The sequence below is a fragment of the Opisthorchis viverrini genome (assembly GCF_000715545.1).
Source record: "Opisthorchis viverrini unplaced genomic scaffold opera_v5_397, whole genome shotgun sequence".
In the NCBI taxonomy this organism is placed as follows: Eukaryota; Metazoa; Platyhelminthes; class Trematoda; order Opisthorchiida; family Opisthorchiidae; genus Opisthorchis; species Opisthorchis viverrini.
Genome location: NW_008752051.1, coordinates 183176 through 196297, shown reverse-complemented (window position 1 = coordinate 196297; position 13122 = coordinate 183176). Strand labels below are relative to the sequence as shown.

Here is a 13122-nt window from a genome sequence, read left to right as displayed (position 1 = left end):
CATTTTCCAGTACAGAGATTCAGCTGGGTTCCGAGTGAGTCTCTCGCAAAACCAAATTTGTTTGCAAGTGAGTGTATATTCCCTAATTTCGTGCAATTTAGTTTCAAGTAAAAGGGCGAAACCGGTCGTGGGCTGTGGGGAAAAGTCAAAGGTTCAGTCCGCGAGACAATGCGTGCGAAGATGATACCCAAGATATTCATCATCATCATCATCGTTCAGCTGTAGCACCTTTTCAGTGCCTAGCTGCCATGCCACACGAAGGAGGCACGAGGGCTGGGATACTGCCAGGTCGCCCAAGCCTGGACAGCGGAAGTCGAGAGTCAAAAGTCCGGTTCGAACCACGGACCTCCCGGTCAGTAAATTCGCGCTCTAACCACTTGGGCCATCCCACCCCACCCAAAATATTGCCCATCGAACTAGTAGGGTATTCCGATAGGGTATCATCGAAAAATACAAAGATACCGCTAATTACAGTTGGTTTGAAAACGATCGCATACTACAATATAGCGCCTGCTGTTTTTCGACGTTTCAGAAGTGGGCAGGAACAATGCAGCGGTCAGACTCATTTTTCTTAATCATTCCTTTTCTTGACCTCTTCCTTAATTTCTTTTACTTTCTTGAACTCATGCGACCTTCGGCTTCCACGGCGTTCTCCTCTCGTAATCGGTTCTTTCAGAGTAGAGTGCAACGAATTGCTGTTAATGGTCATACTAACCTAAGAGCTGTTGATTCCCTGACCCCAAAGCAACAGAATTTGTGTTGATCGTCTGACCCCTCAAGTCGTTCTGTCATCCCCATGCTTGTGAATTTAGTTGCCTTCAGAACAAGCTCGTTCAGAGAGTTGACCGGATATTACACAGACTCAGTGCTGAGCTGCTAAGGTTTGTTTAAATGCTTGAGGGACTGCCCAAGTCGAGGCAAACAGTTGACAGCTAGAACCCAATCGCGCCTTACTTGGCGCGGTTGCTTCTGGTTCGTAACTCGTAACGCGTACAGGACCATGAGACTCGTCTAGTTCGACAAATTGCGTATCTCTAACCTTCTAGGGCAACCATTCTTTTCTTTTCTGCGAACCACCTGGGCTTTGTATTGCGAGTGATCAAAATTTGCTATTTTCATGGCACATAAAAAGCTTGGAAGCTCGAGATATCTCGATGGTTAAGGCGCCAATTAACGGACCGGACAGTCTATGGTTCGAAAAGGCTGCCAGGCATATCGATTGCTCCAGTCTAGGCTCGGGCAATGTGACAACATCTCAGCTCTCGTGCCTCCTTCCGTTGGCGTAGCAGCTGGGAAGCGAAAGGGTGCTACAGACGAACGACTGTCCTTTCGTCGAAAAAAAGCCTCCCTTGACCATCCACCAGCATACAAAAAGCGGGCCTTGTTAAAAATCGATTCAACTCACCATCCTGATAGAGCAGAGATATGTTAGAAGGAAAATCGACGTGGGTGGTGCTTGTCCCTTGACTTCGAAGCTGGCCTGAGAGAAGTGTGCAACCCGTGCGTGATGTAGAGGATTCCATGTCCTGCAGAAAGACGTCTCCATCGTCCAAAATCGGTCGACCATCAGGAGAAAAGGGAGCAAGTTCATCCGGATACAATCCAACAGACTGACAGCACGTAGGTTCATAATGATCCATACTACCGAGACTGGAATGACGTCTTCGGGTGGGACATGAAAGATTTTGAGGATCTCGAGGAGGCCGGTGATTGCGAGAACGTGTTTTGGCCGACCCCGTGGAAGAGTGCAGCAGTTCGGGCTGAAATAATTAAGTCGGCGGGTTTGAGTAGCCGTTTTGGTACAAAGCGTAGCGAATAGGTAAAGAGTTGTATATAAATGAAAAGTAGCCGAAATATCAAAGCTATCGGCATCACAACCCTCTGATAGCTTTTTGGTGCCCAGGTTGACGAAAGCCTAAAAGAGGAGTGAGAACTACACCAGATATAGCAACTCCAGGCAAGCGTCACGGGGTAAGTTGAATGTGTACGAAGTCCACTAAGCTATCCAACAAAGTATCCCCTCTCAAACGAGCTAGTCCAAGTGCGTGTGCTATTTTAGTGGAAACTTTATAAGTGAAGCTACTCTCTTCCGCATGCCGAGAAGCGTTCACAGTGGGGCTGTTTCATCCTAACTAGGAAGAATATTACCCTCGCTGTGAGCTAGACTACTAACAATCCATAAGTAGCTCAGAGAAATAATTCCACAAGAGAGAAACCGTCTTTTGAGGGGCCGTCAGTATGTGAAGGATGAGTGACGCTATGTCCTGTCTGAGTGAGGGTTAATCACACTGCCGATCGTGATCAAACGGTGAGGAATCAGCTCCCTACTGGCGTTTCGATTCCCAGTAAGGATGAACAACTGTACAGTGCCTCTCAGGTTTTCAAAATGAGTTGGCCTCAGTGACAAGACGAAATTTCGACAAAATTAATCGCAACACTGGAGAATAATCAGAATAAGTGCAAAACGTTTCTGACACAGTGACCGGAAAACGCCAATCGACCCATTTGTTAGGAAAAAGGCGAGGTTAAAAAGAGGTTAGCCGAGGTGGCAGGTTTGTGTATTATGAAGACGGATATGCGTGTGACTTCTGGGAAGGTTCTTGCAGGCAAGAGATTAATAACCAGGTGACAACTAGATGGAGGGAAGACATTGAAAACCTTAGGGCGAAGGTTAACTGGCACACCGCCTGGATAATATATGCCGAGAATCCCTTATTGGTGGTAAGGCTGACAAAAAATGCAGCGAAAAAAGTTAGAGTATAAACCGACGCGCATGTCGTTTTTCTGAACACTTTCAGCAAAAGTACCACCAGAGCTGCACAACGTGTAGTAAACACCCAAAATCACGTCAAAAACACATGTACAGCGCGCGTTCTTCAAGTGTATCAGGCGACAACATTCCGGAAATTCCAGCGTCTTCTGGAGACAGCATCCGGCGGATACTGAATTATGATTGGCTGTTGGATCTACACTCGACCAATCACAGCTCATCACTATGTTGGACTGACAAGCGGTCCAAATTTTGACCAGTCGCGTGCGGATTGTGCTTCTCGGACGTAGAAGCGCCTAACTGTAAGCGCCAGAGTGGTTTTGGTGCGGGATTCCGCACACGAGGTTGGTCCCCACAAAAAGACACTTGGTACAATTTGACCAAGTTCTCAAAATCACCATTTTTGGAGGAGACGAGGATAATGCGCTAGAAGAACTATCAGGGAACTTCAAAGGACTTCAGCAACTCAGATTCAGTGGGATTTCACATTATTGAGCTGAAAATTCATACAAAATTTACTTTGAAAAATGGAAGGAATGTTACCCGAGGTTCCAGAAACCGTTAGAAAGAACTGATACACCTTATCATAACTACCGTTTTCGTTTACCGATCTAGAATAACGGAGGAATGTAGCCAGAAAGCAACTTCGTCAAATATCTGGAGTCGAAAAAATTGACGCAGGATCTTAATATACCACCCGGCATCAAGCACAGCTTTCCCTATGAGGACGTCTTGAGGACATTTTAATTCTGTGCCAAACCAGGTTCTTCAATCCCTCCTCTTGTGTGATTATTCCCCCTCAATCTCCGATTCCCCTGGCTAACGGGAAATAAAAACCAGCTGTTAAAGTTGGTGAAGGAATTCCATCTCCGCGCAGCCTGTGGGACTGGAATATTGGACAGATCTGAGTCACACTTGATATGGGGCTGAAATGTCACTTGACATCAGGCTGAAATTACTAGCCCACACGAGTTTTCAACTCTTCGAGCGTCCTTGATCACATAAGCCTACCTTATGAGTTCCAGGAAGGGCAGAAAAGGTTGTCGAATAGTTTCCAGCAACTTTGAGTATTATGATATGTGGTGAAAGGAATAAGGCCTTTGTGTGGTTGAGTTACGCGGGATCCGATCACATATTTGTTGTGAGCAGCAGGAAATTTACTGGTTGCTCCAATACCGACCTGTCAAACGTGACTGCTCCACTCCAAATGTCATCCTAGTTTTGGAAAACTCCAATACCCATGTGTTCACCTCACAGAACGTTTTAAGAAGCAACATTACCCTGTTTCCTGCAACCCGATGCGTGGGTTTCGAAGTCTGTTCAGGTGGATGATGTAAACACAGGTTTGCAGTTTCTAATCCACACAGAATGGAGTGATGTCCTTCAAATCAGAAAAGCGGGTCACCTAACTAAAAACAGCAAGGTAGGATGCCGCTGTGAGATTGCGTGAAGGAAGGTGAAAGTATATCGGCGGAGCTGCACTTACCAATGAATTAGACTGGGCTGTAGGTGGAAAGGTTTAGATTAAAAAGTCAGCGAGCTGTCCTTCAGTAGCAAAAATGACCAACATTCAACAATACCACGTACCTCCGAGTTCACGACAGGGGAAAAGGCACAGTCATCAGGTGTTAGACTTGAAGACGCATGACTACTGGTTATAGTGCCAGTTACGGACTCAGCACCACTCGGACCAACCGAAGGCAACGGGGGAAGAGGTTGGGCTAAAAGTCTTCGGCTCGGTGGGGGAACACACCATCGATCGGTTTGGTCGCCAGAGTAGCTCTCAACGGACATATCGGCAGAGGAGATTAAGTCATGACAGCTTTGCTGCAGTGCCCTAAGATTCCGAGGATAGAAACAAGGAGTTCCTAGAGGATTGGCCGAATAGGAGGATGAATTCCGTCGACATTTGTATCCGAGTGCTTTGGAATCCAACATCGAGCTGGTATCCTGTGCAGGGCAAACTTCATCGTATATGGTCATAGAGTTGATGTCCACTTGCGAAACTGACTGATCCATGGACAGTCCACCACGTCCGGTGTTATTCCGGCGAATCAAGTGGTTACCCAAGACAAGGGGAACACTTTCACACGGTTCCGAATAAGTATATCCAGGAGAATCGTAGGTGGCCTGAGGTGAGTCTGAGGAAGAACAGTGCACCGGGTCCTTCTGTCCTGGTCGGTCAAACGACGCTATTGTTCGAGAAATAAAGACAATTTTCAAATCAAAACGTCTTGCTTAAAGAAAGAAGGTTGTGTGTTTGCCGGAATCAAGACTAATCAGCATGGTTTAACCTTGTGAGGGGAAAAGCACTGGGCTAAAAAATCCTCTGAATACTTCAAAAAAGGCTGGCTCTGTTCTGTTCAACTATGTGCATGTTACACTGTTCACGTCGGATTTACCTCGGTGACCGATTCGAACCGCCTAGTACGAAATTGTACCACGTTCTACATGATACGATTGTCAAACCAGACCGATTTTTTTCAACTAACAGGTCAGACGATAGTGAATTATGCGCACGGCTCACAAAGATGTACGTGGGCCTTCACGGGTGATTCGCGCATCACAGTGGGATGCAAATTCCCGCCTGGAGTTGAGAGAATACCCGCTAGTTTACTGGAGTTGACTCAAACATGTTATAGGGCCTTGTTGTATACGAAAGCCTGTCTGTCAATACGCCTCAATCAATCGCTCCAACCCAGGGGGCAATATGCCTGACTGCACACCAACGTCGAAGTGGTCTATGAAGCAACATGCAGCCAGTTGTGTCAACAAATCGATCATCCTCGCACCTGTTCGACTGCTCTTGAAATGGGCTGATGGGCGCGGACAGTGGTCGCTGTATAAGACGGTAGGTCGATCGGTGTGCGTAGTTTATAAAACGCCTGCTCACATGATTTAGTAGTTGAGATCATAGGTAACCAATTAGGACCGACCACAGAGGACCTACTTGGGCAAGGAAGTTAGCCAAGGCAAGCGTCATGATTCAACCTGCATCATTGCTGGGAGAAGCACGGAATTTTGATTCCAGCAACAAAAATGGATGAATGTTACCATGGAGTTTATATCTCCTAGGTATGCTACTACAATAACAAATCAAAGGGAGGTGTTCAGGTAGATCGGGTGAGGCAGTGATGGATATGTTCTGATCTGCTTCAAGATAGCTCGGTGCGCTAACCTACTAGCCGGAATGTCCGTGGTTCGAACCTGAATCCGGCATCTCGCCTGTCCCTGTTTAAGGTTTGTTGGCCTGACAGTATTTTATCCGTCGTGCTTCATTCGGGCGGCGGGGCACCGAGGGGGTGCGACTGCATTATTTATTATATAGTGGTATTCGGTTGACGTCAACACCACAAAAGAGGAATATTGACTGAACTAAGAACTAGGTTAAATAAAACTGGAAGTGAACGTTGACTTATAGCAAGTAGACACACGAGATAAGCCAAGTGGTTAGAGCGCGAATTCACTGACCGGAAAGTCCGTGGTTCGAACCCGACCTCTGCCTCTCGACTTTCCCTGTCTAGACTTGGGCAACCTGACAGTATCCCAGCCCTCGTGCCTCCTTCGTGTGGCATGGCAGTTAGGCACCGAAAGGGTGCTACAGCTGGACGATAGACATAATTTTTCGTCAAAAAAACCCGACTGCGATGATGGATTGACCTGACGACTGACCTGATGGGTAGCATAGCAACCTGAGTTTACACTGTGAGTATTAGCTCAAAGGCTACTCAGCACACAGGCGGTCAAACTGACATTCGTGACTTTTCGACAGTCCAAAGTCGTTCCATGTGACATAACTGCTATTGGTTTTTCACGCATACGTACGATAAGAGCTTACATCCACTCAAAACTTGTACGTATTACGATTTTGGTTGATTCGGAAGACCACATGACTTCAGAGGAAGTGTACCTGCCTTAATGCACAATCTCAACTCAGAAAGAGAGCAAATGGACGCGAGGGGTCTTGATTTCCCTCCAACGTAGACAGGTGCAGTGAGTAAGCTGGTCTCAGCGCCTGAACCTGCGCATATTTGGTCAGAGGGGCGAGTTGGTTCAAGTGGTTAGAGCGCAAATTTACTGACCGGAAGGTCCGTGGTTCGAACCCGACCTCTGTCTCTCGACTTCCCCTGTCTAGGCTTGGGCAACCTGACGGTATCTCAGCCCTGATGCTCCCTTTGGGTGGCATGGCAGCTGGGCACCGGAAGGGTGTTACAGCTGAGCGATTTTTTTACATTTGGCAAGAAATAAAACGGAATAAAAAAATGGCTGAAATAAGCCAGTACTCACAGCTGAGTTTCGATGGATCCAACGGAATAATCCCTAGAGCTTCGATGAACCCTCGAATCCATGTTCCCATTTGTAACTTGTCTGGAGCATCGAACAAAATTGCCAAAGCACTTTGTTTCGGAACAGCCAAACGCAGAGCTGCTTTGTGGTATTTGTCCCCGGCCAAGCCGAGCTCCACCTGACCTGGTTCAAGTGTGAGAGAGAAAAAGGGCCACGCATTCGCCTGCGTGATAGACTGGTCATCCGTGGTGGGCGAGTTGAACAAACGAGCACGCGATGGTTGCTTTGTGAGTGGATAGATATCCAGACAATGGGAACGAAGACAACACCAACGATTTGTCCAGGGTACACGCCCCGGAATGGAAACGTAAGCCTCGCCTATGTATGAGTGAAACAAAGGCGTGCACACAATGAAATCGGATATCTTCTGATAGGAAACCTAGGCGAGCATGGAAGAACTGAATAATTGGACAAGTTAATAAGAACCACGAAACCAGTTGTACCCATGAGGAGTTAATCAGTGCTGCGTGGTGAAGTTTCACGGACCAGCTTGGGAAAGAAAAGAATGAGCCAACAAGGGATCAAAAGATGCGAAAACTGTGAGGGTGTGATCGGATCTCGAAAATCTCAGCCACACAGGTCTTTCCGCCGTTCTGGTGGCCAATCAGCTGGCCACACAGAAAAATGAATCACACTGTCACTTATAAGCGCCGACCAGTTTGTAAAGCTGGTTACCATGACTTTGTGCAGGATTCCAAGCCTACCCAGTTGTTGATCAATTCAGACAAGTATTATACAGCTGGCTAAGCGTGAATAGTCAGGATGTTGTATCCGATTAGTCATCGACACTCGCGGAGGACCAAACCATTCCATGCCATGGGTTTGAAATTTAACCGGATATTCAAAGTAGTGGTGTGGACAAAGTCAACAGCTGGTTTGACTAACAATCACATCTAAAGACAAATTTATCAATAGCCGACAGGCGTGTGTAGAGGAATTGTTAATCACCACGAACGCACCCCCACGATGAGTCTCAGGATTAAGAACAGGTGTGGCTGAGATTTTCGGGATCTGGCCACACCCTTGCCTACAACATACGGCCTGATAAGCAAAGCCCAAGGCCTGGTAGTTCTAAGGCCCTTGTAAATTTGGATGAAAAGTCAGATAAAATCGTTCTGCGTTGAGCAAGAGTGAACCACATTGATAATCAGGCGTTCGTGGTCGAAAGACTAATCGTTTAAACTACTAAGCGGGAGGTCAGGGGTTCCAAACTCCCCGTTGCAGTTTCGCGACATACAGAATACTGCTGATTCGTAATGAGGATGAAACATCCGTCCAAATTAGCCAAAAATTACAAGCAACACATATAAAATCAAACAGAAAAAGTGGAGGTCAGTTCACAGACGCGAAATTCAACAATTAGGAAATTGGCAGAGGCAGCAAAGATACACGACTATATTTGAAGAGGATAGACGAGTAATGCAATTGACCGTCGATTTCTCACGGCGACCAAGTTCCCCGGGACACAATAGTCGGCGGAATCAAGGAGCATTTAAAGCAGATTGCTGGATCCGCACATGTATCAACTTTCGTAAAAGCAATACACTCTCGATGAGTTCATCTCACATCAATAGATTTGACTCGTTCTCTTCGTATCAACGTATAGACGGTGGTCTATGGCTCTGAGTGAATGCATCGAATCGGTGCGGGTCAAACAGAAACCACGCTTTGGCAGAAGGAATCATGTCCTTTAGTGCGAACCTTTGTGATTCACCGACAGAAACTAAGCAGTTGCGCGCTATTCGACTGGACAGTTTTTAAAAGAAATTGAGCTTTCGTGAAGGGCCCCTAGAGATCAAACAATAATGACCAAGCACTGCAACATGGTCCCATAATTTCCGTGCCAACTTCCCATCAGGCGTGAGGCGCTTTGTCTCTAGGCTAGACATTACTCGCATGTTTCATCAGTAGTATACACCTCTCTGCAACGCTTTGACTGGTACTTTAGACCATCCATTTGTGGCACAACAAAATCTTGCTATGGGAGAATGAGTCAAAATACCACACTGTAGATAAGCAACTTTGTGTGCGCCACTGACGTGATTTCGTCTCATTTCACTGGCATACTGTTGACCACCGCTAGGGTAGATATTGTTTCGCCCCATGATTTTGCAGACTGCGATGCATCTGATGCGGTCAAGCCGTATGAAAAGAACGTCAAAACACCGCAAAGTGCCTATAACTGAGAACTGTTTATAAACGTGCGGAGGCCAGTCGCTCTAAATCACCGAACAGCATGTCGACTGGACGGATGTCGCGAGTGGGGAGCGGCGGAGTGAACGAAGACCTGTCCCATTCAGGCAGAATGTCAGCCAAACCCATTTACAGCTCGACCGCTCCGTCCTTCCGATCTGATATGAATTCCACGGTGACCCTATAAATGCAGTGGTAAAGGTCGTTGTACGTGCTTTCTTCGACAAAACCCTGACCGCACCTGAACTCATTGATTTCTGCATCTACTTTATGGATTCGATACACACCCGTAATCCTCCATGAACTCTTGACCCTTGATATATCGAATTAATTTTAGCGGACGTTTTAAACGTGTTTTTTGACCGCTTGCATTACCACGACTTGTGCGTACACGTTTGTCGCTAGTTCACATCGATCTGCTATGCAATTTCCGTGGCGTTTATAATACGCCTTAAGGTTCTCGTCGGACTTGAACGATTTGTGCAGCCATTGAGACGGAAGACCCCTAATTTAGGGTTTACGTTCCTTTCATGTGCGCATTTTTATACAAGTAGTATCGCGCCTTCTTGATAAATTTCAGGACTTCGAAATTATTGGATTGCGGATTTGCGCGTCACTGAATTGGGTTTTCCAGAACACGTCAGATATCAATTCAGCGGTCTTAAGCCCCCGAATTGGTCGAAAAAGCAAGACAAGGACTTGCACAAGAGTTGCACTACCGTCCGCAAGATGCAACAATAACTGAACGGCGATGAACTGAAGGAGCATTTACATCAGTATCAGCAAATGAGTCAGGAAACAACTGAAAGTGTGAATCGTGTAATGACCTAGCCTTCTGTTGAGGCGCAAATAAAATTTTCAACTCACCAGATACAATCACGTGACTTTCACAATCAGATCGTGAAATCCCCCGATGGTGCGGGCAGAAGCCCACGTGGGTGAGATCGACCAAAGGACCATGAATGTGTGTGGCGTTAAAAGGAACGGTTGACTGGTCCATTTTATCCCAACTACCACCGGAAGGACCGACAAACGAGCGAGGTCGCATTCGGCCGGGGGAAGGTGAGGGAAACAGAGGAGACGATTTGAGAAAAAGACCACAAGCAGATTCCAGCTGAGGCCAATCAAACCCAGATGCACAGGTTCCCGAACTCCCTGGAAGTCGAGCTGCCGCCGCAGGTGGTGGCATTTGTACAGCAGTTGTGAAAGACTTGTTGTCATCAGCAAGAAGGCTAGTGGATTCTACGTTAGTTACGGGTTGGTTTGACTCAGCAAGACCCATCGTGTTTGACGCACAGGGGCGCGACTCCATAGTACCGAATGCTTGAGGTAGAGATTTCCTGGCGCGACGCTTCGAATTCAATGATTCGACTTTGCGTTTCATCGACGACAACAAACTTTCTCGACGTGGACGAAGAGTTACGGCGGACGTCACACTGCGACATGATACTGTATCCGCTTGGACAAGGGTGGTGGACACTAGGGGGTAAGTGGACTCTACCGGTGTCTGTATCGCTTTACATGCGTTACATAATTCGTGAGGACCAACACTAGGGCTATCAGTGACGACGGTCCCAGGAATACAGGTCACTGCGGAGGATAGGCACACGTTGGAAGATGATTGACTTTTAAACACAGACGGATGGCACTGAAATGCGTGACCGCTGACTACGCCATCCGCACTGTTACCCTCACTGCCAGATGACACTGGGGCAGAGAATCCACTGTCCTCCTGAAACGAGAGAGAGAGATCAGAATTGGGAGGGGTAAACCCCGGAACAGACTTCCGTGGTATTTGAAAAAAAAGCACCCGCCAACAAGTTACCTGAATTTCCAACCCGTTTGGTAAACATCCGTTTAGATGGTCCCCATCCGGCTGAGAGGGAGAACGGATCGGAGTAGCAGGAATACATGATGGAGGTAACAGAGGAACGGAGGAGATTGAGTTTGTTATGCCCGGATGCTCAAGGAATGAGTGTATTTCCGATGGAGTAATGCCTTGTGCATACATATTGATTTGCTACGAAAAACATGAGAGAAGAAATATTGGAAATCAATTGGATCAGAATATGCTCGACCACACGACCCCATATTGCAAAATAGTGAAGAACGCGCTTGAATTGCTATCTGGTCGGTAAAGGAAAACAATTATCGGAAAATAATTACTTCATCGATGGAGTATTTCGCTCATCAGCACTTACCCCAGACATCTGATTACCTCGAGTCAGCTAAAGTGGTCACCTTTTCGTAACCGTGGATACGATACCAACTAAATAACCCAGGTCAATGCCATCGAATTTGTCCCACTTAAAGGAAACACTCGTCGGGTAATTGTAGCGAAATTAATCAGACTTTGGGAGTTGTCAGCATAAAAGAGTAAAACACGATCGTTTAGCTGTAACATCCTTGCATTGCCTAGCTGCCGTGCCACCCGATGGAAGCATGAGGGAGGATATACTGTCAGGTTGCCTAAGCCTATACAGGAGATATACAGTCGAGATACCGTGGCTGGATTAGAACCAAAGTTATTGACGGAAATGTCCTTAGCTCAGTGGTTAGAGCGCGAAGTTGGTCACCGGAAGGTTCGTGCTTCGAACCAGACCTCTGCCTCTAGGCTTTCCCAGTCTAGGCTTGGGAAACCTGGTAGTAACCCAGCCTTCGTGCTTCCTTCAGGAGGCATGGTAACTAGGTACCGAAAGGGTGCTACAGGTGAGCGGTTTGAGGTATTCTTAGTCAGCCATCTCGAGCTCATTTGAGCATAAAACTGTTTCTAACTTCCGCTGGTCACAAACTGATTATCAGTCATCCGTCTGTAACAACACAAAAGCATTCGGGTCAAGCACGTTTTGTGGACAAGCAAGCGCTTACAAATATTTAAGCACGGGAACTGAGATACTGTCAAGTTACCCAAGTCTGGACAAAAGCAGTCGAGATGCCCGAGAGCTGGATTCGAACTACGGGCCTTCCTATCGATAAGTTCGCATCTTAACCACTGATTCATCGCTTTGACCAAGAGCTTGTGGCATCATATCATGATCCATCCAGCTCCAGTACATTCGACCAATTTGAGGACCAATTTGGGAATATCACAAACGAGAGATTCAGTTGAGCCTTTCGTGAAAACCAAATTGATTTGCAAATGAGTGGATTTCTCGAAAACAGTCCAATTTGGGTTCAAGTTGACGGAAACTTGGGGACTGCGCCTGCCTGATGAGACCCACGAAGGACGGAACCGGTAGTGGACTGTTCAATAGTTTTCAGCAACCTTGTGGATAGTTTCCTTCATGAAAATTTGAGGACTAGTCGCGAAACTGTAGGGGCTATGCTATGATTAACGAAAACCTTTCGACTAGTGATTTTTCGTGTCCCGTTTTCTCTGAGAGTAAGCAGCAGTGAGGTGTAGACCGAAAGAATCCCACAGCCCATGTGCTAGCATGAATTGTTTTTGGTCAATGACAGAAACGATTCTCTTCACGAGGACCACAGCACTGGGATTCATCTGGTGCTTGCCATCAGAACAGACGTCTGAGTACAGCAAGTGGTTGGACTAAGTGAGGCCGTTATAATAGGTTCCATGCTTTAGAGTTTTGACTTGTCTTGTTCAAAGCTCAATTCGGCAGAAGCTGTGGCAGCTGATGCCAATCTAGACCTTGCACCCGATTTATATCAGACGAGGAGGATGATACTGGTTACGACAATGGAGATGAACCAGTGGAGTTTGTGTTCACTTCTACAACTGACGGAAAACATGTGGTGTAGCACCAAGACCACCTCGTGTGCGGTCAAAATTCACCGTCTGGTTCGCCCAAACT

The 13122-nt window shown here is 46.8% G+C and overlaps 2 protein-coding genes across 2 annotated transcripts in view; one reads left to right on the top strand and one right to left on the bottom strand.

The window, feature by feature from the left end:
• Positions 1 to 13122, bottom strand: part of T265_10665 (hypothetical protein) — a gene marked incomplete at both ends in the record, with an annotated part of 48259 nt that overhangs the window by 15282 nt on the left and 19855 nt on the right. Inside the window, 5 exons of the mRNA XM_009177114.1 lie at positions 1406 to 1760; positions 4358 to 4962; positions 7058 to 7435; positions 10178 to 11042; positions 11136 to 11330. Of these exons, the coding sequence (XP_009175378.1) occupies positions 1406 to 1760; positions 4358 to 4962; positions 7058 to 7435; positions 10178 to 11042; positions 11136 to 11330 (2398 nt within the window). The remainder of the gene's footprint in view (positions 1 to 1405; positions 1761 to 4357; positions 4963 to 7057; positions 7436 to 10177; positions 11043 to 11135; positions 11331 to 13122) is intronic.
• On the top strand, positions 6660 to 12066 carry T265_10664 (hypothetical protein; the record flags this gene model as incomplete). The annotated part of the gene is made up of 3 exons (XM_009177115.1): positions 6660 to 6676; positions 6810 to 7205; positions 11730 to 12066. 3 exons carry the CDS (start codon positions 6660 to 6662, stop codon positions 12064 to 12066), a joined length of 750 nt encoding a protein of 249 aa, XP_009175379.1.